The sequence below is a fragment of the Syngnathus leptorhynchus genome, chromosome 14 (genome assembly GCF_054491065.1).
Source record: "Syngnathus leptorhynchus isolate UIUO chromosome 14, UIUO_Slep, whole genome shotgun sequence".
In the NCBI taxonomy this organism is placed as follows: domain Eukaryota; kingdom Metazoa; phylum Chordata; class Actinopteri; order Syngnathiformes; family Syngnathidae; genus Syngnathus; species Syngnathus leptorhynchus.
In genome coordinates this window covers 355586-379305 of record NC_141208.1, presented here as the reverse complement: position 1 = coordinate 379305, position 23720 = coordinate 355586, and the positions used below count along the sequence as shown (strand labels likewise).

The 23720-nt window shown below is 46.1% G+C and overlaps 1 protein-coding gene across 3 annotated transcripts in view; it reads left to right on the top strand.

Annotated features, from left to right (window-relative positions):
- Positions 1–986: 986 nt before the first annotated feature.
- Positions 987–23720, top strand: part of gpc5c (glypican 5c) — a 57926-nt gene continuing 35192 nt past the window's right edge. For 2 of the 3 annotated variants that reach the window (XM_085930980.1, XM_085930979.1), the window contains exons 1-3: positions 987–1167; positions 7282–7443; positions 19394–20097. In XM_085930980.1, the coding sequence (XP_085787106.1) occupies positions 987–1167; positions 7282–7443; positions 19394–20097 (1047 nt within the window). Of the gene's footprint in view, positions 1168–7281; positions 7444–17379; positions 17474–19393; positions 20098–23720 lie in introns of those variants that run through there. The other variant, XM_085930981.1, reaches the window with a different exon arrangement.

Sequence of the window (23720 nt, the reverse complement as noted above, 5' to 3'; positions counted from 1 at the left end):
TTGAAACGAATACATTTGTACTCAAAATAACTCAAGTCTGCTGTTTACCGCAGTCACGATACAAATCCCTTCGAAGGGCGAACACATCAATGTTGTGGTTTTACAACAATTTCATCAATTGATATGTCAAATGGTGGAGCAGCACCTGTAGACGGACAAAATAAACAAAACACAGGCGTATACGTATTTATCCTCAGAGAAAAAAAGAACTTTTTTTGCATGCTTACTGCACATTTGTGTGTTTGCATTCTTTTGCGCCCTGGCGGCCAAAGATTGGGCTGTATTAGAAATGAATCTTTATGCACAAACTGTTCAATTTGTGACTGTTTCTATGGAAGGTGCATTCGTAATGAAATAGCCGTTTTACCACTAGGTGGCAGCAAACTCAAACCATTCTCACTTGTCTGCTGGAATTTGATGGACATGAGCAAGTATCATTCATAAGACTAAGTAGTCATCACACTCGATATAAACAAAGCCGTATCGTACATACTGAATGAAGACTGTAATCCAAGGTTTTGTGTCGATGTATATTAACAAGTACCTGCAAGAGCACATCAATGGTTGATTTGTAAAACGCGTACGTGCACAAATGATACGCACACAAAAGGGTTGAGTGAGTTTTATTTGGGGTAGGTCAGGGCAAGGGGGGAGGAGGGCTGGTGGTTGGGGGGCGTGTGTGTGGGTGTGCGCGCGCGCGCGTGCGTGCGTGCGCACGGCGTGGACAGACAGCCAGACACGTACCCAGCAACACTCCTCCCGTGTCACGGCGCAGACTGCACACCTCTCCCGACCAATAATGTGAGCAAAACATCAGTCTGGATCCGATGTTTAAAAACTTCTCGTCGCTTCTTTTCGGACTCTACACATTCCCACATACACGCGCGCACGCACTGACTCACTCCCTGCAGGGCTCCATCCATCCATCCAACCATCCATCCACCCACCCATCCAGCAGGCTCTCCGGTCCGGTGTGACATGCGGCAATGTCCCGTGCAGGAATATGCCCACGCGTGAACTCCCGCGGAGTTTGGGGGATTTTGCTGGCGCTCTTATTGGCGACGAGCGCTCTTGAGGTGGGCGCGTACAGCTGTCATGAGGTGAGGGCCGCCTTCCAGGTGAGGCAGGTCGGCCCCCTGCATCGAGTCCCGGAGACACCTGGCACAGGTGAGATACCCACGGTCCTCCGCAGTGTGGCATGGCTGTTATTGTTGTAACATTCTATTGTGCTGACAATATGAAATAAAATAGGAGGCAGCACATTTTCATGAAACTTGTTTAAACTATCTTTAAAAATATCAAATCAAAAGAAAAAGACTTTCTACCATCTTCTAATTTTCAACTAGTGTGAGATCTGCTAACACTGAAATGTATCTACAATAAAAATGATCATATTCATCCATTTATTTGTAATACAATAAAAATGTGATATGTTGTAGTGGTACATTCTCCTGCTTGGTATACAGGCAGCAAGGGTCCCATTCCCACTCAGTGATTCATTCATTTCATTCTGGGGTGTATTCTGTCTTTCCCTTAAAGTCAACTGGAATAGGCTCCAGCACCCCACGACCCCCAACGTCTCCATATTCCCCCATTGAAATATGAATCATCATTCAATGCTAATGGACATTAAAGAACCCCCACAAATGAATGAACGAATCAATGAAAAGTGTGTGGTTTTTAAGAAGGCAAATTTGCACTTTGTGTTTTAAAAATAAAGTGTAAAGAACTGAAAAGTATGTGCATGATTGAATGCTGCGTCCTAGTTAACAGCGCTGCTGTTTCTGTTGTGCCTGCCTTTGCAGTCGTGCAGGCACGCAATAATGCTCCTTCTGATGTAGCTCTGTATGATGCCGTGATGATTGTCATTTTTCAAGAATATATGCCTACATGTGCTGCTTCACCATTTATCAAATCAAATAGCAATTGCTTCTAAAACCACAACTGCCAACCATACAGGACTCCAAATTCTGAATGCATCTCAAAACTCAATGAACACTGTATTATTCGGGACCTTCCCGGTTTGAAGTTGCGCTCGGAAACATGACGGTCACTGTTTTGGACATACTTGGTGAAGTGTGGTTTTGAGGACAGTGTTGTAACTAACTGCAAATGAGTGAAGATAGAACACGTTTCAATTGCGTATCGGATACGATCTCTAGAAAACGAGTGAGGTTCTGACTGTGCATCGATCGGCCTTTTGGTTTCCTCGATCAGATTGTGGTATGTGGCTTTCCTCTTTCGCCCAAAGAGAAGAGTTTTTGGATGATGATCAACTCCAAACCCATTTCCAGAGGGTTGAACTATCCTCCGTTTTTCCGGGACTTGACGTCGTCAGACCTCCTAACGTATGTTCCATTGACGTGGGTTCATAGCTAGCAGCTTTGCGCTCCTGTCGACGCGTAGCACTTTTGCCCTTTCAATGTGCAGATGCCATATGGATGTGAAGCTGGCCAAACATCCCGCTCTGAGTATGAAGCGCGACATTGGAGCCCAGCAATTGATAGCCGCGGCGGAGAGCGCGTCCAAACCATCTGATATTTGTTTGTTGTCACCAGGAGCAACAGGAGGGAGGATAAGCCTTTCCTTTACAAGCAGTAGTATTTGCACGCTCACGGAAAGCAGACAGAAGGACCTCGGAATTGAGCTTAGCATGACAAGCTAAAGCGGGTTGAGATGCATTTGTAGCACATTTGCGTGAGGTAAATGGCAGTGTGTGACACTCTCTCACCGCAGCTGCCCTCCACAATTGATTTCATCGATACGCCGTCCCAACATTTTGGGACGGATGTGCGTGCGAATCACCTCATCGTGATATCTGAAAAGAATCATTTCCTATGTTTTGAGGCTTGTAAACTCTCTGTTATCTGCTCCTGCGATACAGCTGACCAAACACGGCATTTGGGGCTTCTTGTTTTGCTTTTTATTTACACTCGACTTTAGAGCAGGTTGTTTTGGGTCAGATGCGATCATGTCTTCAAAGTGCTTACCAGCGGTGGGGATGTTTGAGTGGGAGATTTGCTGTGTGTGTGTGCGTGTGTGTGTTTGTGTATACAGAGTTGGGCTACAGCGCGTCGCTTTTTACAGATCAAATGCCAACAAAAGCAACGGTCGAAATTTGAAGTGGCAACATTTCAACTCCTTTCACAGTGTGATGTTTGTGTCAGCATACAGTGCTGCGTTTCATTCATGTGCGGTGAACACATTTTTCATGAAACGTGCCAGGAGGAGCTGCGGCAACGGGGAACATCAGACACTGCTAACTGGAAATGGTCATGTTAAAAAAAAAAAACACTGTGTTGAGGGTGTGTTGTTCGTGGATATTCAAGGCGTATATGAGGTAAAGGTCAATTGGGTACCATTTGATATTGTAAATACTGACAACAGTATCAATTTGTCAACGTGGCTACAATAATGCAGATGTCCCATTAGCAAAAATAAACATTTGCGTGTTTTTCCACAGGACAGCACACATTTTCCGTGTTTGTTTTGTGAAATGAATTTTCTCAACAACATTTTTTGTCTGCTTTTCAAATTTGTTTCCCAGTCAACCTCAGTCGGTGAGACCAAAGACGATCGCTGACGTGAATTGCTTACGCTGAGATTTTTCAAGAGATATATGGCGTGCTACTTCTGCGCTGTGATACGCAGCCAAACGCCACATCGTGAGATTAGCTCATAAAATCTTTTGGAAGGCGGGCGGGCAGGCAGGCAGGCGGGCGAGTAGGCGGGCGGGCAGGCAGGCAGGCGGGCGGGCAGGCAGGCAGGCACGCAGGCAGCCACGCAGGCAGGCAGCCACGCAGGCAGGCAGCCACGCAGGCAGGCAGCCACGCAGGCAGGCAGCCACGCAGGCAGGCTGGCAGGCAGTTAGAGCATCAAAAGTTTTGACCAAGTCGAACCCAAAGCTCAACATGGCCTTGGATTGGCTCTACATTCCCTGTTCAGATTCCCCATTTAACACGGCCTTTCTTGCTGAGAGAGCAAATACACGGAACGGAGGACACGTCCTTCTCCACACAAATTGTTGCGCATGTTCCCCGCAGAGCATGCTCGTCATGAGAAGCCTTAAAAAGACGTGAGCAAAGTAAGAAAGCTCAAGATGTCGTCGCCAACATCGCCTCAGAGGTTCTTTGTCTGTCGCAGCGGCCTTACCGACGTTGCGCCGCGCCAGTCCGAAGCTGATTACCACGTCTATCCCTTATTTGATTTCAGTCCACGGCAATCTTTTGATTGGCAATTGTTGGTCGACGGCATTCTTCAACACTGGTGATCTAACGCCGCTCCATGGCCTCCAGCTTTGGCCTCTTAGCGCTCTCTGTCTGACCCCTCGTCTTTGCCACGGCTTTTGGAGCCGCGTGCCAGAACCTGACAGGTCTCGGATAGCAAAACACCACCGCTTGCTTTTAAGGTTGTCCAAAAAATGCAGGTATGCCGCAAAGACTCCTTTGAGGTGTGTTTGCGTTTGGCACGGTCGGTCCAGCCCAAGCCCCGCCCATCTGCGAAAGCATGTGTATCCTGTATGCTTACTGACTGGATCAGACAAGTTGAAAGGGGAAGCAGTTTCTTGAGGCTGAAGAACCCTTCATTGCTTGTTTTCTTCCAATGTTTTTCTTCTTCTTATGTAAAATATCAAAATAACAGTGTCAGGAAAACTTGACCGTCCTCTTGATCTGTGTGTAACCATTTTAAAGAGATGTGACGGCCCGCGTGTCGTTTTTTTAAATGCTTGGGGAAATAAAAAATAAAAAAACACACCCTCTCAGCAGTATTCACGAGGCTACCGCGACACGGTGTATCGCACATGGCATGAGAGCAAGAGGCTCAATTATACTTGTGACTTGTGCACTGAACTGTCGCTGAAGGGATTGTTGCTAACAAGCCCAGACCCCTTGAGCCGTCGCTTGAAGATGGTCAATTACTCCCGAGGTATTCGTCACCTGAGGATGATTAAGGGAATTAGGATTCAGACTTGAGTCTTAAGCGCGTGAACGGTTTAGCCAAGCAGAATAAATTCAGTGGCCACAAATGACAAAGAAGTCGTCGTCCACGATTCCATCTGTGTAGGGGGAAAAAAATAGATCCCCGAAGGCGATTTCACGTGCCATTTTAGGAGACGCTGAACAGATATTTGTTCTTATAAGCAGATTTTAATTTGCTTTTTTTTTTAATTTGCTTTGGGGCGCTTTGTGAATCCTTTTTTTGACCATGCCCATACGATGTAGCTTTGTTGAAAGCCTCCCCTCTGGGAAATTGAGTCAAGTCATCGATGTCAACCGTTTGCCCTCGCTTGACCCGTTAGCTGAAGAAGAGTTACGAGACCGGATCACTTTGCTGACGGCCATATGGCATACATTGATGTGAAGATTTTCACCTGCTATCTCGAGACAAGCCATTCAATGTGGGGACGCCGCAGAAACCTAATCCAATCGTCAGTTGATTGGCGAGGCTTTTAATCAGATGCTTTCACCCTGCCAAAGCGCCGGCTCAATGACATCTGATCTGCTTCTTGAATTTGACTCACTGAATTGCTGCTGAATTCCGGCCAAAGCTGAGCAGTCGCCATCCGACCTAAGTTTGGAGGGTGCCGTGACTCTCGAACCTTATTGCAGTTCCGTTTGTAAAACGTTCCACACATTCTAAAGATTCAGCGGTTGCCCCCAATTCCCCCCAAAATTGAGCAGGGATGTATATTTGCGACACAGTCAGACCATCCCCGACCGCCGCGGTGGCTTTAAGAGCCAAAAGGCTTTCTGCATATCACTTACTCCATCCAACGAGTCGCCCGGGACAGCGAGGTCGGCTGGATTACTGAGAGTCCCCCGCATATTCATTTCATATCAGAGAGATAGTACGCTAACACCAAGGAAAATGAGAGCACCATGAGCTCACTATGGGCATGGAGCTAAAGAAGCAGTAAATAATGTTTACGCATTCATTGCCTTGTGGCGTCGGGTTCAGGAGTTGCTTACAAAGATATCACAATGTGTCACAGCATATCGATTGTAACAACCCAGAGTTCATATCATGACATGGGCGAGTTACGCTTTCCGATATTTCCAATGGGATGAGCTAATGAGTTGGAGTAGAAGAGCCAGTCCCGGCCGGGTTCACTCGTCCGGTTCTTAGATGGGAACAAACGGAGCCTCGTCAAGTCATTAAGAGACACCCGTTGGGCCTCGCCAGGCAAATGGAAGCGAGGGGGCAGAAAGGGAAAGAGGGATTGAGAATGCAACCCTATTGTGTTTCATGGAGGGATTTGGTCGCTGAGGCGCTGCTCTTGCGGTCTGTCCTAAGGCCATACTTTAGGTTCTGGTTACAACACCTGCCTTCCAGCCCCCCCCCCTTTCGTTATCATATCAGGCTACCGCACGACGAGGCTCTCCAAGTGCATACGGGCTCGGGCAGGGAAACGAGTGGGAAAAGACCGTTTGAATAGACCCACCCGGCTCATTGTGAGCACTTGAAATGATGTCATGGCTGTGTTTATGATGATGCGAAGCAGGTGACGCTGGCACGACAGGACGGGACGGGACAGGACTGGACAGGACAGGACAGGACAGGACAGGACAGGACAGGGTGCCCTCGTTTTCAGCTGATGTAATAGTCTGATTGAGCTGTTTATTGGATCATCGTTAGGTCATTGCCTTCATGTGGCCGTTGCCAATGATGCTATAACGGGCGAGGTCTGGCTTGTTTCAAACCATGATTATGCTTTGCCTGCCTGCCTCTTTGTAAAAGACACGCAAGGCTTGTTTTGGTCCAATGGCAAATTGCGCTTAACAACAACAACAACAACACATGAAGATATTTCTATATTCAGCGGGGAAAGTAAATATAGCGGGAAATGTCGTTGGATACTTGGTCTACTTTCTCACCCTCCCATGGTGCCTCTTGTGTCTCCCAGCAGAGTTATGGGCTGTTTATCTGTGTGCATACTCGGGCCACTATACAAACACGCACATACTCGGGCTCCACACTGGACAATCATATGAGGTAGACATAAATCTGCAGTCCCCCCGGAAGCGACGGGACTACGTAGGATTTAGACTCCTGCTCATAGAGGTTTATTATTAGCCGTGGCAAGTATCAGCGGCTCTTTTTCAAACCTATGATTATTGCATTATAGCATTGACTCTAACACGGGCCTTGCCAATGGAAAACAAGTTTCAGATACGATGCAAGTACCACATTTTATTTGAGGCTTGTGCCAATCTTCCAGTCTTGTCGATTGTGCCATATTGGGAGCCCGTAACCCCACAATCTTCTGCCTTTCTCTCGTAGATGTGGATCTCTTGGTCTGCAAGCACCAGGGTCCTTCTTGCTGCACCCGCAAGATGGAGGAAAGCTACCAGTTCGCAGTGAAGCGGGAAACCCTCCACAACATTTACTTGTACAGTTACGAGCTGAAGCACCTGATCGCTGGCCATTCGGATGCCTTCCAGGGTAAGTACAAAGACTACAAATCAGATGTGTGTGTGTGTGTGTGTTCCTGGATGGATTTAAATGGACTTGATTTTTGAAATACATGTTTGGTTTATCCAGCACATTCTGTTCTTGCTTCTGCCGCTTGATTGACATTCAAGTAAAATGCTCCAGGGCTCAGCTGACCACAATGCTCGAGCGGCGGCATCTAAATTGGAACATTTCCTCACCAAAGGCTCTCCCACATTGTCTGAGTGATGCATGCAATGGTTTTTCTTTTGTGTGTGTGTGTTTTCTGCATCTTATAGTTAGAGCATTGTCGGAAGCTAACAATTACGCCAAAACAATGAGCTGTGGAGACATAGGCCATGTTTGACCCCATAATGAATGAGCGGACGCCGCTGATCTTACTCTCAAACAGAAAGGAATTTGTCAGAAGTAACATTGCTGTCATGGAAATGAAAGCTTTTCATTTTGTTGAGATTACAGTGCAGTCAAACATGTTCTCTCAGTGCTGCTGCAGTTGGGCCTCTCCTCACTTGCAAGCACAAAAGTCTTTCTGGTATTTGCCCTTTTCATCATCCTGAAGCTCCTTCACGTCTTACCTCATGTCTGAGCTCGTCTGGCTGGCCGAATGAAGATGGCCCGCAAAGGCTAAGATGGAAAAATAACAATGGGATCTTACCAGATACAGTGGGGTGGGTATACGTATGAAAAGGATGACATCACAGGCGGTCCACTCGCCAAGCCTTCTAAGGACAGTCTCGGTGCTGTCTGTGTGGAACCTAGCGCACGGAGTAAAAATAATGCGGTTTGACTATTTGAGCTGGGGACAATTTTGAGGGTGTCCATCTGTTAGTGTCAAACTCTACATCATAAGGACAAAGCAGTTTCCACAAAGTTCTTTGCAAAAGGGACACGTTTGTCAAAATGCTCGCAAAGGCCTCTAAACTCCATGGTTATGTCTTTCCTCTTCAAAGGGGGACTTTGCAGACTTCAATGCGGTCCGTTTCAGCAAACGTTCATTTGAAAGTAAATATAATAAAGTACATCATGGCTAATTTAGTCACAACTCATCTTTTATGCATATTGCGTTTCCGTGATGTTTTCTATTGGCAAGGTTTTATTTTGGGTCAGTTTTAATAGAATGCAATTTCTATTGTTCTCATGCTCACCAAAGTGTCTTGGAGAAAGATGAAAAATGTTGCGCATGTCAGCGTGTGTATGTTTGTATTGGCCTAGCCTTGTTTGGACAGTGCGAAAGGCCCTACTGTGCTTTGTCATGACTGGGAGTTGTCATGTCATGACTCTACAAACACATACCGCATTTATAAATGCTATGGGACTGACTTTCTTCCCTTTCAGATAGCATATGAAAGAAAGTTTCACCTTTCACAACCACACACAAAACCAAGAATCCTGATATCAGCTCACCACAAAAGCTTCCCGGGTGGTTCCATCTCTTTAGGTTACACCCCCTCCCCCTTTAAGATCCACTATAACAATAACCACATGCTTTTTTATCCTTTTCAACTTTCTTGATACGCCCAGGCTAGCGCCTCTGGTCTCCTCTCAGCCCCGTCATGTCAACAAACACGCCTTCCTAATCCACTTTTCAGGAGAAGAAATAAGTTGTCGTTCGTGATGATGGATGGAGGGAGGGAAGGAGGGAGGGAAGGAAGCAAAGTTGTCAACCGCACTGCAAAATTCGAGGTAGGCAGGCAGGCTTCCAAGTGCCGTCATGGGCTTTGTCTCGTCAACCCGGTGTCGACAAACGGAACAATCTTACGACCTGGAAGACCTTGAAGCTCATGCGTTTCTATGGTTCAATCAAAATGGAAGGGCCATAGATGTCGTGCAAAATTTGGACAAGTAACAGCCAGTGTAGAAAAAGAGAATGCTGCATGCATTATTTGGGCTTTTTCAAAATGTATTCTGAATGGAAGAAGGAGATGATTGTCATGCAGTGGTGGTCATACGTCTACCCTGCACTATGCTAGGTTCAAGCATAGTATTCGCCAAGTTCTCCTCACGGCAGTTGACAGATGCTTTTAAAGAAATTAATTCTGCTGGCTTTGATTGATAGCTCTCCATTATCAATGAAAGTGTGTCCCGTCTAAAACTATAGGTGCCCTTCAGTGACGAGACGAAAAGCGACAGAGGGGAGAGAGGGGTGAGTGTGTGTGTGTGTGTGTGTGTGTGTGTGTGTGTGTGTGTGTGTGTGTGTGTGTGTGTGTGTGTGTGTGTGAGAGAGAGAGACAGACACACACAATGGCAAGGACGGTGCGCTTTCTCACTCAGGCGACATAATTAGCTGATCCTTGTCTCATCAGCCAGGAACTCTCCAGGCTGTGTGTCCTGGGAGACATTACTGGCAAGAGTGTAAGAGACAAAAAGTTAGTGAAGTAGGCACTCCAGTCACTGCTTCATAAGAGACCTAAAGGTCTCAATGTAGTCGCTAGTTGGCTCCTTGAATACTCTCCCATTAGTTGCTGGGGTGACATTTCTATGAAACAACAAAAGTCCCTTTTACAACCTGGTGGGGGACGTATATTCCTCTTTTTCGATTGGATCCTCTTGTCCCGCTATCATTTCCCACCCTCTGTCGATGTCGGCTCGTATTTTTCTTTGCAGATGTTTTGACCGGCTCTTCCGGTATTGCTCTAGAGGCCGACGCTCGGTCACAGGAGGACAGCGCGCCGCGCCGCGCCGCACCATGAGCTCATGCTCAAATTAGGGAGGATATCCGGAATCCATCCCTACACGTCTCATTGAATCACTCAGGGTGGGGAAGAAAAGTGTTTACGGACCTAATAGAGGAAGGAATACATTGCGTATCTCAGGGTGAATGTGCTGGTGTCCCAGCCGTGTTTGTGTTGTAGCTACGCCTCCGTGGTCCCCTGAGTAGACATGACACATCACAACAGGCTGACTTTGCAGGGTTCCGGCCTGCTCGGGGGGTGAAGCAAACTTGTGGAGTCACACCGTTGCCAACCGTTGCTAATCACCTCTGTTTTTCCTAAGAAAGACCCCCTCAAAAATCGGAACAAAGTGGGAGGAGAGAAAAAAATTGGCGTATTAGAGCCCTGATGGTAAATTGGACATTTATTGCGTTTGGCTTTAATAACTAAACCCACTGTAGTTTCTTTTTTCATGTACATACAATACAAATACAACGGTGCCTTGACTTAAGAGGTGTCATTTGGCAGATGTTTTACATTTTGAGATGCTAGCAAAAAAAACCAAAAAAACAAGTGCTATATGGTGGGAGTAAACTCAACTCACGACTTCACAACAAGCCACCGTTTGAAAATAAAATGAAGGCTTCAAGCTGTTTAATGACGCTGAAGTTTACTGGCATATATTCTTTATCCTCGCTGATCGACGACTAATATTACTGCAGCTTACCGAGTCACCCGCAGTAGTCAATTTGCGTCCGTTATTCTGCCTCCAGTGGCCGAGCTTGCGCATGACAGTCGTGCACAAGTTGTTTCAACAGGTATTTGCAAGGCCTCGCGCTCCCTTTTGTCCATCTTAACGAGACGGGGCGCCACGCCAACGGCTTTCTTCTTCAGCTTGCACGCTGAAAGGGACTGGCGTTATCCACCAAGCATGCAGGCAACACAATGAAGGCATAAATCTTCAGCCATCTTCCTCTCCACAAATATCTCATGGTTTTTATTGTCTCTTTCATCCTTCTTCAGCTCCTCGGTGAGCGTCATTGGACTTTCAAATGCCTGGATTAACGAGACGTCTGCCACTCGCTGCAGACATCCCGAAAATCTATTCAAACTGGAAGGAAAATGTGCCATTTTTATTGCGAGCTAACATCATCTTTTCTTTCTGGGAAATATTTCATTGTTCTTGATCTTGCCACAACACACACATGCGCCGTACACAAGAGCTGTGACAATCTGACAGTTATCCCATCGAGACCACAAGTGCGAGGTCCAGGATGTTTATTGGTTTCCCAATGGGGTCACTTCTCCCTCCATGACCAGATCTCTGCTTGTCTGGCTTTTGAGATTTCTCCCTGCTGACTGGTCCGGATTGGATTTTTTTCTTCTCCCCTCTGTGTTCCGTCCGACACAGAAGGAGGAGGCTCATTTGTTAAGCTCTGAGATATGCAGTAGTTTTGCATGTGTGTATGACTACATAATCATTCCCTTCTGCTTGGAATGCTCCAAGAGCAACTTGACTGGTTTGTGAAAGAAGCCAAAAACCTGTGAGAACTGATGTTGGACTTGAACAAATTGCTAGAAGAATCCATGGAGTCGTGGCAAGCGGAAGGGAATGAGAAGCTTGACTCGTGCTGTCCTTTCAGCAGTCCCAAAGTTGGCTGTTTTCCATCCATCACATGGTCACTTGCTCACCCAGTCAACAGCCAGCCCATTCAAGTCCACTCACTTTGCATTTTACAGGCCAGATGGGACACTCTTGTGCTCCCACACTGTCTTCCCGCCTCTGTGGCTCCTTGCAAACCATTAAGGAGTCTGTCCGTCCGTCTGTCCGTCCGTGCCCACGGTGGCCTTTCTTCACTCATCCTCCAGTCTATTATGTTCCAAAGGAGGAAGTCGAATTCATGTGAGAAATGCAGACTGTGGGAAAACATTTTGATTTCTCGCTTTAGATAAGGTCTCGGTTATTGGATTGAATTTTGCTTTGAGGAAAAAAAGGCTTTGAATATGGCAATGAATCGAACCCAGTAAATCCAATTTGATATATTTTTCTTGAAAAATGTTGCCCATAATTGACCCCTTTGTGACCGGGCTTCTGGATGAAGTTGAAAAATGAAAACGGGAGCCACACCTGCTTCGATGGTTTGAACATTCTTCATTATCCCCTTTCATCTCCGAGTCCTTTCACACTGGTCTGTTTTGCGTTAATCTTCTGCCAGTGGAAATATTCCCCCCACTTTGTCTCAGTGTACTATCTGGAGGCAAATTTCGCCTTAACAACCCGTCTGTTTATCACAACACGTGCATTGATGGTTTTCTTCTGTGTGTGTGTGTGTGTGTGGGGAGAAAATGCCGCCCATCGATTGAATTCGGGCTGCAATGACTCACTTGTAGGATGATAAACCGCTGGCAGCTGTTTGGATTTTGCATGGAATCGAATGTCATAAATCACTCGCTTGGACGGATAGTTTGTCTTTTTCTGCAGTCCGTAGCTCTGAATGATGAAATCAGGCAGTAAGTGGATTACAGTCTTTCAAAAATGTCGTGCTTGAGCTAGTTGTGTCTGACTGAAGACGGACGGCTTCTTCAGGTTACTCCTCATGGCCTTGTGCACAATGGTAGAATGCATTTTGGTCAAGCGTCAGCTGCTCTCAGCTCCAGAAAAGCACATTTTCATTTGAAAGAATTACGTTTTGCAATGCAGTACACCAAGCAGCGTTTTATATTGTCTCGGGATTCAAGTCTTTTGTGTCCTTGCTTTATGCCCTAAAGCTCCCGGCGCCTGGGAGAGGCGACTGATGACCTTTCTTTGCTTTATGTCCTCAGGCTCCTGACGCCAAAGAGAGACCACTGACGACCTTTGAGTTGGATTGCTACTAAAGCTTTGCCATGTTATTTAAGAGTGACATCACTTTGACTGTTCACATTGAGGACAACTTGTCTAGCGGGACAATTGAAAAAATCTCGTTTTGCTTCATTGTTCGGACAGTTTATTATTGATTTGTCGATCCATGCCAGTGACGTACAGTACAGTGACAGGCAGTGACCAGATGACAAGTTCACATTTGCAAAAAGGTTGGAGAACCGCGACTTTTATATGATACATCGAGACAAATCTCCACTCGGGCTAAGTGACGACAGAGCTTCCAGATGGCTCAGTGTGCGTTTTCATTCCATTGCATTGGTCACCGTGTGCGACGCGTGCAGCACCTTATCAGAAACGTCACTGCGATTTATACAGCGATAAAGTTGAGAGAAACCAGGGGTTACAGTCGACCCCTGGCCTTCCTAATGCTTGACCAGGGGTGCCGTCGGTCAGTCAGTCGACAGTCTGCCCCCAAGCTGGCCGGGCCGGGCTCCCTCCTCAGCCCCACCGTCTACTCTGCCAGCGTCCCTCTCTCGTCTGCTCGTCGACCGGCCTTGGATCATGTTTCCGCTCTCTGGCCAGTGCGGATATCAATGATGCTCCCTCAAATGGGCAGTGTACCCTGAATATGCTCTGGCATTTGTGGAATTGTTTATCTTTGGTGGGTTTCATTTTTCATGACAATAATACTGATGGGGGGGAGATTCTCACAACTTTAGGGCATCTTTCACTTCCACTTCCTGTCTGGATAAAACATCACAAGTGAATAGAAATCATTTCTTAGAATAGACATTTGCCATCAAATTGGTCAGTTTTCAAAGGAAGCCACGTTTGTCAGTGCGGCACCTCTCACAGGTTACGCAAACATGGCCGACGTCGGGCGAATGAGTCACGCTCCTGCTTTTAGACTGTAAACGTTGTGCTTGGCTGCGCAAGAGTCAACAGACTGATTCTTTATCTTATTAATAGTTCATCACCATTAAACGCTTTGCCGGCGCTGGGTGGAAACCTAAGCCGCGCGGTGCCGGGTGAGAGATGTTTCTCTGTCCTGTGTTTTTTGCTCATTCAAACGGGCCTATGTAATCCACACACATGTCACTATGCCGCCCGCATATGTGCGTGGTGACCTGTCTGAAACCAAAGCCGGCGACAGGGATTAAGGTGCTTTTTCCTGAGAAGATGCGAGGCGATGACCAATTGCGGCTGTTTGCCAAGAGGGGAATGACGTACAGCAGCAGCAGCAGCCTCTGTGGCATTAGATGGGTGTCTCCTACCTCATTATTGCATTGCGGCGCACGTGCAATCCTATCCACGCACATCACAGATCTGATTTAAAAATACAGAAGCACGTGCTGAAAACCTGCACCGCTCGTTAGTATATTGGGGCCTTGTGAAAAAGTCATTGGGGCTGCTCCGTGTTAATGCCACAATGTGAAATGATTATTATCATCATCACGTTCCAATGGTAGCTCCAAGATTGAATTCCTTCAATTCCTCCATTTGGAGTTTGTTAGCCTGTTTGTCAAATATTTTCGATCCAGCAAGCAGACAGGTACCCTAGCTTCTGCGATTTTATATCTCTTTTTTTTTTTCTCTCTTTTGCGGTGGTCCGGCTCCCTCACGGCACCACGCTGTCTCTCATAGGTCAGCCTTGGTTTTACGACAGACATCTGCTTTGAGAAAAGGCTCGCGGTTTTCGGTGGAGATATCGTTATTTATACAACAGTTTTCTGACCGAGCAAATCATTCTTTTACTGATGATATATAGTACGACAGCAGATTTCAACTTTACTTTTGACCTCACACGAGTTTGAACCATTAACGACCGGCCCGTGGTTAGCAAGCATTACTACAGGTTGTCAGACAGAAGCGCATTTTTGGCCGACATGATAGCATAACTAACGAGGGAGGGCGCGCTTGTCATTTAACATGTACGGACGACATCAACTTTGCTGGACTAAACAACGTTGTCGACATGAAGTCATCTAATCAACCCGTTTGCTCTTGGAAAGTGTAATAGGAAAACAAAGTTCATTTGTCTCATTTTTCTCAATCTATGTCGATGAGGCTTTGGCAAGTCAGCATCTCCGAGCTCCACGCCTTACGTCATTGCTATTTGTGTTGGCAGAGCAAAATAACTGATCAAATAGCAAATAAGTCATCGTTTGTTGTGACTCGTAACTAACAGATGGCACTTTTTAGAACTATTGTCTAAAGCAATATCGGCTATAGTACGCTCCGGTCATTTTGTGAGTGCACATCGGGACAGCATTTTTCGGGTGTGTTCCTTTTTGAAAATGAGTTAAGATGTGTACAATTAGGATGTGTGTATCCTGCTATAACTGCCGTATACATTTCATATTGAACCGTCATCTGCACTTTACGAAATGTCTTTTTAAGCAGCATCAAGGGATTCATAACTGTGCTTGTTTAGTGCTGTGTTGCTTCTTTTAAGTTGTTCCCAACACTTGTTTTATTTTGTTTGTTTTCATTTCCATTGTGTTATTTATAGGACTCCGGAGAATTGGTTTTGTTGATTCTGTCTGGGTTTTTGTTTTTTCTTTTTTAAGTTGAAGGTTTAGACTGCTCGGTTAACATCTCACATAAGTCTCCAATAAGCTTGCCATTAACTGTTAGTTGCCAAGTGGCTAACTGCCATATGCGTGTCACTTGTGATCAAAAGGTCAAATGTTATACAAGTGTGTAATGTTTTCAATGTTTACATTCGTGGTAAAAGTCGTAGAAAAAGCAATCGTATAATGGAGGGTAGCTTTTATTTTGCTCAGCCTTTAAAAAGATTCAAATTGGAAAGAAACTGCAGTTTCAGGTTCCAACTTTCTGAATAAAAAACTTGCTAACACATGATGACAGTTCTATCCATGGAAACGCTTTCATTTAAAACAGATCCCAAGATCAAGAGCCGCCTTGCTCGCGCTTTGCTGTGCAGTAACTAAAAATATGGCAAATATGAATGATCACAGTCATTAGTTCCAGATTTCTGTTCATTTTCAAGCAAAGGGCATTTTCCACTCACAAAACAAATCATGTCCACATCTCAAGCTGAATTTTCCCTTGAGTTACTGTTCATTTGTTATCTGCTTGGATTATCTTCTATACACGTGCGTGCCATCTCTGAAAGTCAATACGGAAACTTGCACGCTGCCTGACTGACAGGATTCATTTTGGCGAAATGAATTCAGATGGCGGAGACTGTGAAATAGTTCATTCTCTTCAGGGAATGCTATTCTTTACACTGTATAATCGGGCTGTGCCTGTGCGAGCCCTGCCTGCGTGGCTGCCTGCCTGCCTGCCTGCCTGCCTGCCTGCGTGGCTGCCTGCGTGGCTGCCTGCGTGGCTGCCTGCCCGCCCGCCCGCCCGCCCGCCCGCCCGCCCGCCCGCCCGCCCGCCCGCCCGCCTGTGTCCGTGCGGTGCAGTGCAGTGCTAGGCTGTCTGGTGCCGCATGTCTGTGCTGGCTTTTGGCAAGCCGTGGCTCCCTCACGCTCTAACAATTCTGCTCAGTTCAACTCACACATGCTTACACTCATCTTTCACAATACCAAAATGCCTCAGAAGACCACTGCGTTGCAAAGCGAGGTAACACTATACTTCTGGCTGGAGTCAGACAACTGCCATTTTTGCTTTTGACTTTGATATTATAGAGAGAGCCTCTGCTTAATGATAGTTTAGCGGTCGGTACCACGCAGAATGTGAAGTTGCCTTTTTGATGATGAAAACTTGTCGCCGGTTCGCCCCGGTGAAAGTTTTCCAAAGCCATCAACTCTTTGGGATCCTTCCTGCAAAGTTATCCTAGAAAGTATGAAGCTCTGAAGCTGCTATTCTTTGGCCCGATTTCAAAATCCTAATGGGAGAATGTGACACAGTAATGATGCTCAGCCCCTGCAGTGTGTGTGAGGTGAGGTCAAAATTGGATTCAGGCTCTTTCTGTGGTGGAGAGTTGAGTCTTCAAAGCTGCCTTTCTTGGTTTCTTGTGTTTTGTTCTCACTCGGTTTCCCGAAGTGCAGAGAAACCCACAGCAATTGTTTGATTTATCACAGTCGAGGCGGCGGCGGCGGCGGCGCTGACTCAGCATGAGCGTGGGAGAGCCTTTGATAAAGAACAGAGAAAAGCTGAAAATGATGTATCAAGAGATTCGGTGTTTCCTTTCACCCTGGTTTGTATTCACAAAGGTGGACTTTTGTCATGTCCATATTCAGAGGACGTTGGAAGAAACGCAAGCGGAAAGATGGAGAAGTGCGCCGACCCCGGGGGCCTCATGAATCCAGATGGATTTTCAAAATGTCTTCTCTCTTGCCTTCTACAGCATTCAAACTCCCTGTGGGAATATTTGAGTTGTTTTTTGTTTTGGGGACTGTCATTTTCTATATTGGAATTGGTCTTTAATTGACGGTTGATCAACGCTAACGGCCAACAATTAGCACAGACCGCCCGAGAGTCACAACTTTCACCGTGCGCTGGCTGCCTCGGATAAGTCGTCCTCGATTGAAAAGTGAGTCAGTTTAGAGACAAGAATTTCTGTCCAACTTTGAGAGACTGACGGGGGGGGCTGCATGACCGCACGCCTGCCTGAGCAGATCTTGAGATTCAGTGCCATGCTCGAGGACATATCGTCACTACTGCTCTGGCATCTTTCTTGTACTCGTGCCCTTTTGATCTCTGCCATCCAAGCCACGTCCCGGTGGACAGAATAACCACTCCCTCATGATTGATATTAAGTGTCGCAACAGGCCACAATAACATACATCACTGCCTCCCACATTGCGACACGGACGCGCCGACACACAACCAGATTCAATCAAAGCGATTTCCTTCGACGTACACTGGACAGAGCAACAGTAGAACATGATATCTGCTAACATGGTAACTTCGGGCCAACATTGATATCATCATGTGGAATTTGAGTCGGCGGGTATATCTTGTGGTATGGTTGTCTTTTGTGCTCGTGGAGGCTCGTGGAGGCTGATGGAGCCCGGTGGAGCCCGGTGGAGCCTCGTGGCCCGGGTTGACAGCAAGCAAGCAGACAGACCTCACAGCAGTGGGTGCCCGCTCCGAGAAGCGGAAAGACCCCAAGCTGAACTGAAACCACATTTTTACAAACTATCTGTGATTATCCCTGCCTGCCCTGCGGTGAACTGCCTGGAGTGATATGGTGATACGTATTTTGATGATGGCTATAACCCGCAGACAAGCCTCACAGTCAACAACCCAATCATCCGTAGGATAACAATGATATCATTTGGCAATTATTGCTCATGTGAAAACAGTGATGTTTTTTCCACCAACCAGTCACATTTTTTGTTTTGTTTTGTGATAGTACCAAGTTAAATTTTCAAAGTCTAACAATCTGTCTACAGTCTGGTCAGGGTGACTTTTACGATATTTATTCAAGACACCAACACCAGGTGAAGTAGTGTTAGCAAGTCTCCACCATTTGTCCCTCACTGTAGACAAATTGGGGGCACAGCCACCACTAACAAAGTCCAAACATAGACCTTCATTGTTCCACTCGCACGCTGGCTTCATTTCATTGGGACTTCCAGGGATGCTGGAAGTGAGGCACAGTTGGCATTGCTCAGAAAAAAACACTCTATAGAATTACGTCAAATGAAATCCCGCTCCACATTTATATATACAAAAAAAAATTCAACAGCCCGAGGCCATTTGTATTTACTAACTAATGCATGAAGAGGGGGAATAGTGAAGTAGTGTTTTCGCTGCGGGCGACAGATGTGCCCCGTAAGTCGAGCATGTATTGCTTTCATATGGCATCTAAACCGATGAGCATTCGCCCCGCAGTTTGAGGCAGCTGTCCCAAAAGTTGCCCATTGTAGGGTAGGGACACGTGCGTCTGCCTGCTATCTACTGAAACGTAAAGAGGTCAAATCGAATCATACCGCACGACGTTCGCCCCGTGTTGTCATTTAAAGTCCGGCTCGAATTGAACAACGTCCAACAAGGCACCATTATTGCTAAGGACAATTCATGTCTTATCAAGACAAAAGCTTCCTAATCTCTTACATTCCAGAATGATGTGGAAATTCACAATAATATTCACGAGCACATAACAAACATATTAGCCCGTAGCATCCGCACGCAACACTTTTAGACATAACAAGCCCTCAGTTTGGAAAATGACAATCGTCGAGGTCAACGGTCATCGTTGGTTAGGCTCAGCGTGATTAGTGGTCGAGTCTAAGAGGACTGTTTTGAGTCTATATTTCTGTCTCACTTGGTCTCCTTACGTATTGGGGCGATGACATCCCTCATGAAAAAAATGATATCCCCATCAAATTGGCGCTGGTTTTGCAACGCTAACTATCGTTAAGCTTAGTTCTTTGGAGGGAGGCCAGGTTTTGGATACCTAAGTTTGCACTTGAGATGATTTTTCCCTTGCATTTCTCTTTTGTAGACATGTTCCAGTACCTGCTCTCCTTCTCACAAGGACACCTGAGTTCTCTGCTGGAAGAGACCTACGCCCCGCTTTCTCGTCAAGCTTTGCCCCACGTGAACAAACTCTTCTCCTCACTCTCCCTTTATCTCCGGGGGGCCAACGTGTCAGTGGAGACGACGGTCCACCATTTTTTTAATCACCTCTTCCCCCTGGTCTATACGCGACTCATCAACCCGGGCACGGTGGGCAGCGTGGCGGGGGACACGGAAATGGCGGACTGCCTCCGTATGATCAGACAAGACGTCAACCCTTTCGGCCCGCATCCTGCCGTCATGGTCAAGGAGCTATCGGAGGCCATAAGCGTGGGGCGGCAATTGGGCCTGTTCCTGGACAAAGGCCTGGAGGTGCTGAACGCCACTGAACACGTGGCTTTGACCAAAGACTGTGTGAAGGCTCTGGTGAAGATGGTTTACTGCTCCCATTGCAGAGGCTTGACGCTCATCAAACCCTGCGTGGGCTATTGTCTCAATGTCATGCGCGGCTGCTTAGCCAGTATGTCCGAGCTGGATCGGCCTTGGAGGAGGTATAGCGACTTGTTGGAACAGCTGACCCACGCCATGGTGGGCCACCACAGCCTGGAACTGGCGTTGCTGGGAGTACGGGACCACGTGAACGAGGCCTTGCTCTACGCGCAGTTTCACGGTCCGCTGGTCACGGCCACGGTAAGTGATCCCCAACCTCATATAGTACTTTGGCACCGCGTCATGTATTGATTGGAAGGGGATTGAAGGCTACTTGTGGGTTAGGAGCTATTTATTTCCACCCACGCAACAAAGAGCACTGCATTAATGCTTGCGCAAATTATTCACACAGAAATATTGTTTATACTGAGAAGAAAACGCAAAGCCAGCTCCAAATAACGGCAGACGGACGGAGTTGAGGTTAAGGGGGGGGGGGGGGGGGGAGACTTTCCAAACGAGCTAGGCAACGAAAAGGCGAAAATTGTAGCTCTCTTAATGGAATCCAATGAAGTGGGATTTGTTTGGCTGATGCGTGTCATATACTATGATGCAGTCATAGACTTGGATTGTGACTTATTACAAGTCTCAAAAGTTGAACGGAAGACTGCCAGACAGAGAGAAAATTGTGCTTTTGTTGAAGAATTTGCCTTGGATTCAAAGTCCCTGGCTAGTATTATTGTGCACTGAATCAACATAAGGAAGGGCTCATTATAGGTGTTATGTTCCATTTTGCAATCCAACAAATATGTGACATTTCAACCAAAGCTGAAATGAATTACATCTACCTTGTAATATTGGGCAGACAGATCTGAATTCAAATTGTTGAGATGTGGGAGAACTCTATGAGTTTGATCATCGCAGTTGCACATCGAAGAGAATTCCAGAGGAAGGTTCTGGTAAGAACGTGACAGATCGTCACAAATTCAACACCATATTGGCTGGACGTGCAGACGAAAGACGATGGACGTACAGCGCTAACATAGCGACGACATAAAGAGAAAGACATTTTTGTTTGCCTTCTCTTAAGGAACGGCGGTCCGAGCGGGTTGCCAAGCACAGGAACAAATGTGCTGCAGTATGAAACAGGTTTGAAGCAGGCCGTATAAATTCGAGGCAGTCATCTGGAAAGCGGCCTTGAGAATCGATGCCAGAAAAGAATGTGTTCCCAATCGGATACCGGTGGCTCCCATTTTCCCCGCTCTGGCGTCAAGCCCGCCCTCCCTCCTCCTTACTGAATTACCGTCTACTTTGCCAGTTCTTCTTAAAATGACACACACCCTGTTAGGATTCTCCAATAATATGTTCTGCATCTTGGAATGCTGCAAGAAGCAGAAGTGCAAAATAAATAGATTTCACTCACTTGTAAAGTAAGCCCACTTTTCTGCTCTGTTTCATGAAGCATTTGTGAATTGTTTGATTTGTCAATACAATGGATTTTATGGAACAATAACACACCGATGTCAACTAGGGCTGTCACTGTCAAATATTTTTAAGATTGATTATTCTATAGATGATTCCATCGATTCATCGGAGGAAATTTCATACAAAACGCACCTTTCGACATTGACTGCTTTTTACGTGGTATCTTTTTGCCATTAAAAACAGCAAAACAAAAATTCAACAATAACACACCACAGGGATGTTAATGTTGCACTTGAACTTTTCGAAACTGATTGAGTTACCGGTGCGGTGCGGTGGGTTATTATTTCCTGAACTAAAAGCGGACATTTGCAAATGTCTCCATTTGATGAAAAACAAAAGATCTCCGCTTTGTTTTTATAAATGAGTACCAAAAAAAAAGAATAAGCTGACATGAAAGAATTTGGACAATTCCAAGAGACGGAATGCGCAGAGAAATGTAGGAGCCGTGTTACCGGTGGCCTTTTTCAAATCCCAATGTTTGACTAAAACCTCGGGGACCTGTCAAGGGAAACTGTGAAGTCTAACTACTGTGTCAGCGTCTCCACCTTCACCTCCACACCTCCCACTTAACGGCCGATTTCTTCCGATGCTATGCACATTATCATTCGCATCTTAACGCAAAGTCAATAAAGTGATCGGACCTACTGTTTACTTTTGTAAGGTATATCTTTTACAAGCCAAGCGCATAGAATACATGATTTATTTACCAAAGTCAGAATATGATAGAAAGTTCAGTGAATTCTTGCGACTGTGTGGTTTTCGAGCGGGATGTTATCCCCGAGCTCTTTTGCGGTTGCTCTCTGCCACTTAAAGTGCTGCATACAACACAGACTCCGCACTATACTGTAACTTGGACCACTAGACTGATACTGCGCACACACACACACACACACACACACACACGTAGCAAAAGACTGAAAGGCAGTTATTGATGGCTATGCAGCGTGGCAATATTATTACTGCTCATGTTGCGATGGAACATGAGTATGGGTCAAAAGGAGTGGTTATGGATTCTAGGGGAGCCTGTGGTTGGATTATGTTAAGATGACATCATGAGGAGAAACAGAAAGAACCTCCTCCAACTTTGGGACCTTTGTGAAAACAATGTCTCCGAGCCTCGGTGGTCCTCTCTGTGGCCTTCTCCACTTCCGTTCTGCGTGGCCATTTTTTTTTTTGGTATAAGATCCTTTTTCCAATGTGAAGTGCTCGGCACAGCTGGACTGGGCTTTACTTGCGTTCGTTTGGGGTGGTGGCTTTTCCATTACAAAATGAGTCGGCTCTGGCGTCGCTCTTGCGAAGCAGCATTAAATGCGTCAGCCCAAATGAGACACTCTAACGAGTAACAACAATATAGCGGGAGAAGGGGGGATTTTCCCGCTACTTCTATTTCAGTCGGACGTTCGCATCGAAACTTTGAATTGCGGTTTCAATTCCAAAGTCAGACGGTATTACGATCACGTTTCAATGAATGAGGCCTTGAATTTGAATAGGGATTGCTTGACTGATCAGGCAAGATATTTACTGAAGCGCTTTGTCTATGTCTCTGTCTCTCAGCGTCCTTTCAATAGACTCCGTGGTTCACTATTGACGATGTATCTTTCCGATCCTAGCCTTCTTTCTTTTTCCCCAGCTTCTCATTGGAGCATGTGTATGTAGCTTGAGGGTCGAAAGAATGGAAATAATGGCTCAAAGGTACAGGTCGCCATGGTTTCACTTTTAGAAAGTGCAAACATACTGCTTCATCGAAAAATGTCTTTTCTTTGCTTTATTGGCAGCGTTTAATGTACACTATGCATAATGTTGATCTGGTTTGGAGTAACGTAACCGAATTGCTGTCCAGACAAGGCTCACCGCTGCAAAATATTCTCCCGGCCAGTCTATACTCATCTTTATAAGTTGTATGCGCCATTGGCATTCTGTCTAAGCCTCAGGCTCCATTAGCTAATGACAGTGGGTGTAGCCTTCGCTCAGACAGCCTCACATATCTTTTTTTTTCTTCTCCGCTCTTCCTTTTGGTGCTTGGGGAGTATAATATGCTGACAATATAAAGTAGCCTCCAACACCACAAAAAAGAAATCCCACATGTCGTCTTTATGGTTCCTAACCAAGCAATCACCACATGATTTAATGGCGAGCCATTACATTTGGAGCAGAACATAAGGCGGTGGTCCACAGGACATGGTTTCTCTCTGTGAACCATGAATCAAAATGCTGAAATCGCGTCACACAAGAAATCATAGTCCAGATATGTATTGGTGAATTCAGAGATTTCTTTCTGAATATGAGCCATGTTTTACAGATAACTGCTGAAAACATACAGAAAAGTCAGAACGACTGAATGCCGGACTCATTTGTGGAGGTACGGGAGGGTTTTCTGTGTGCTCAGCAGTTGAGAGTGGTGA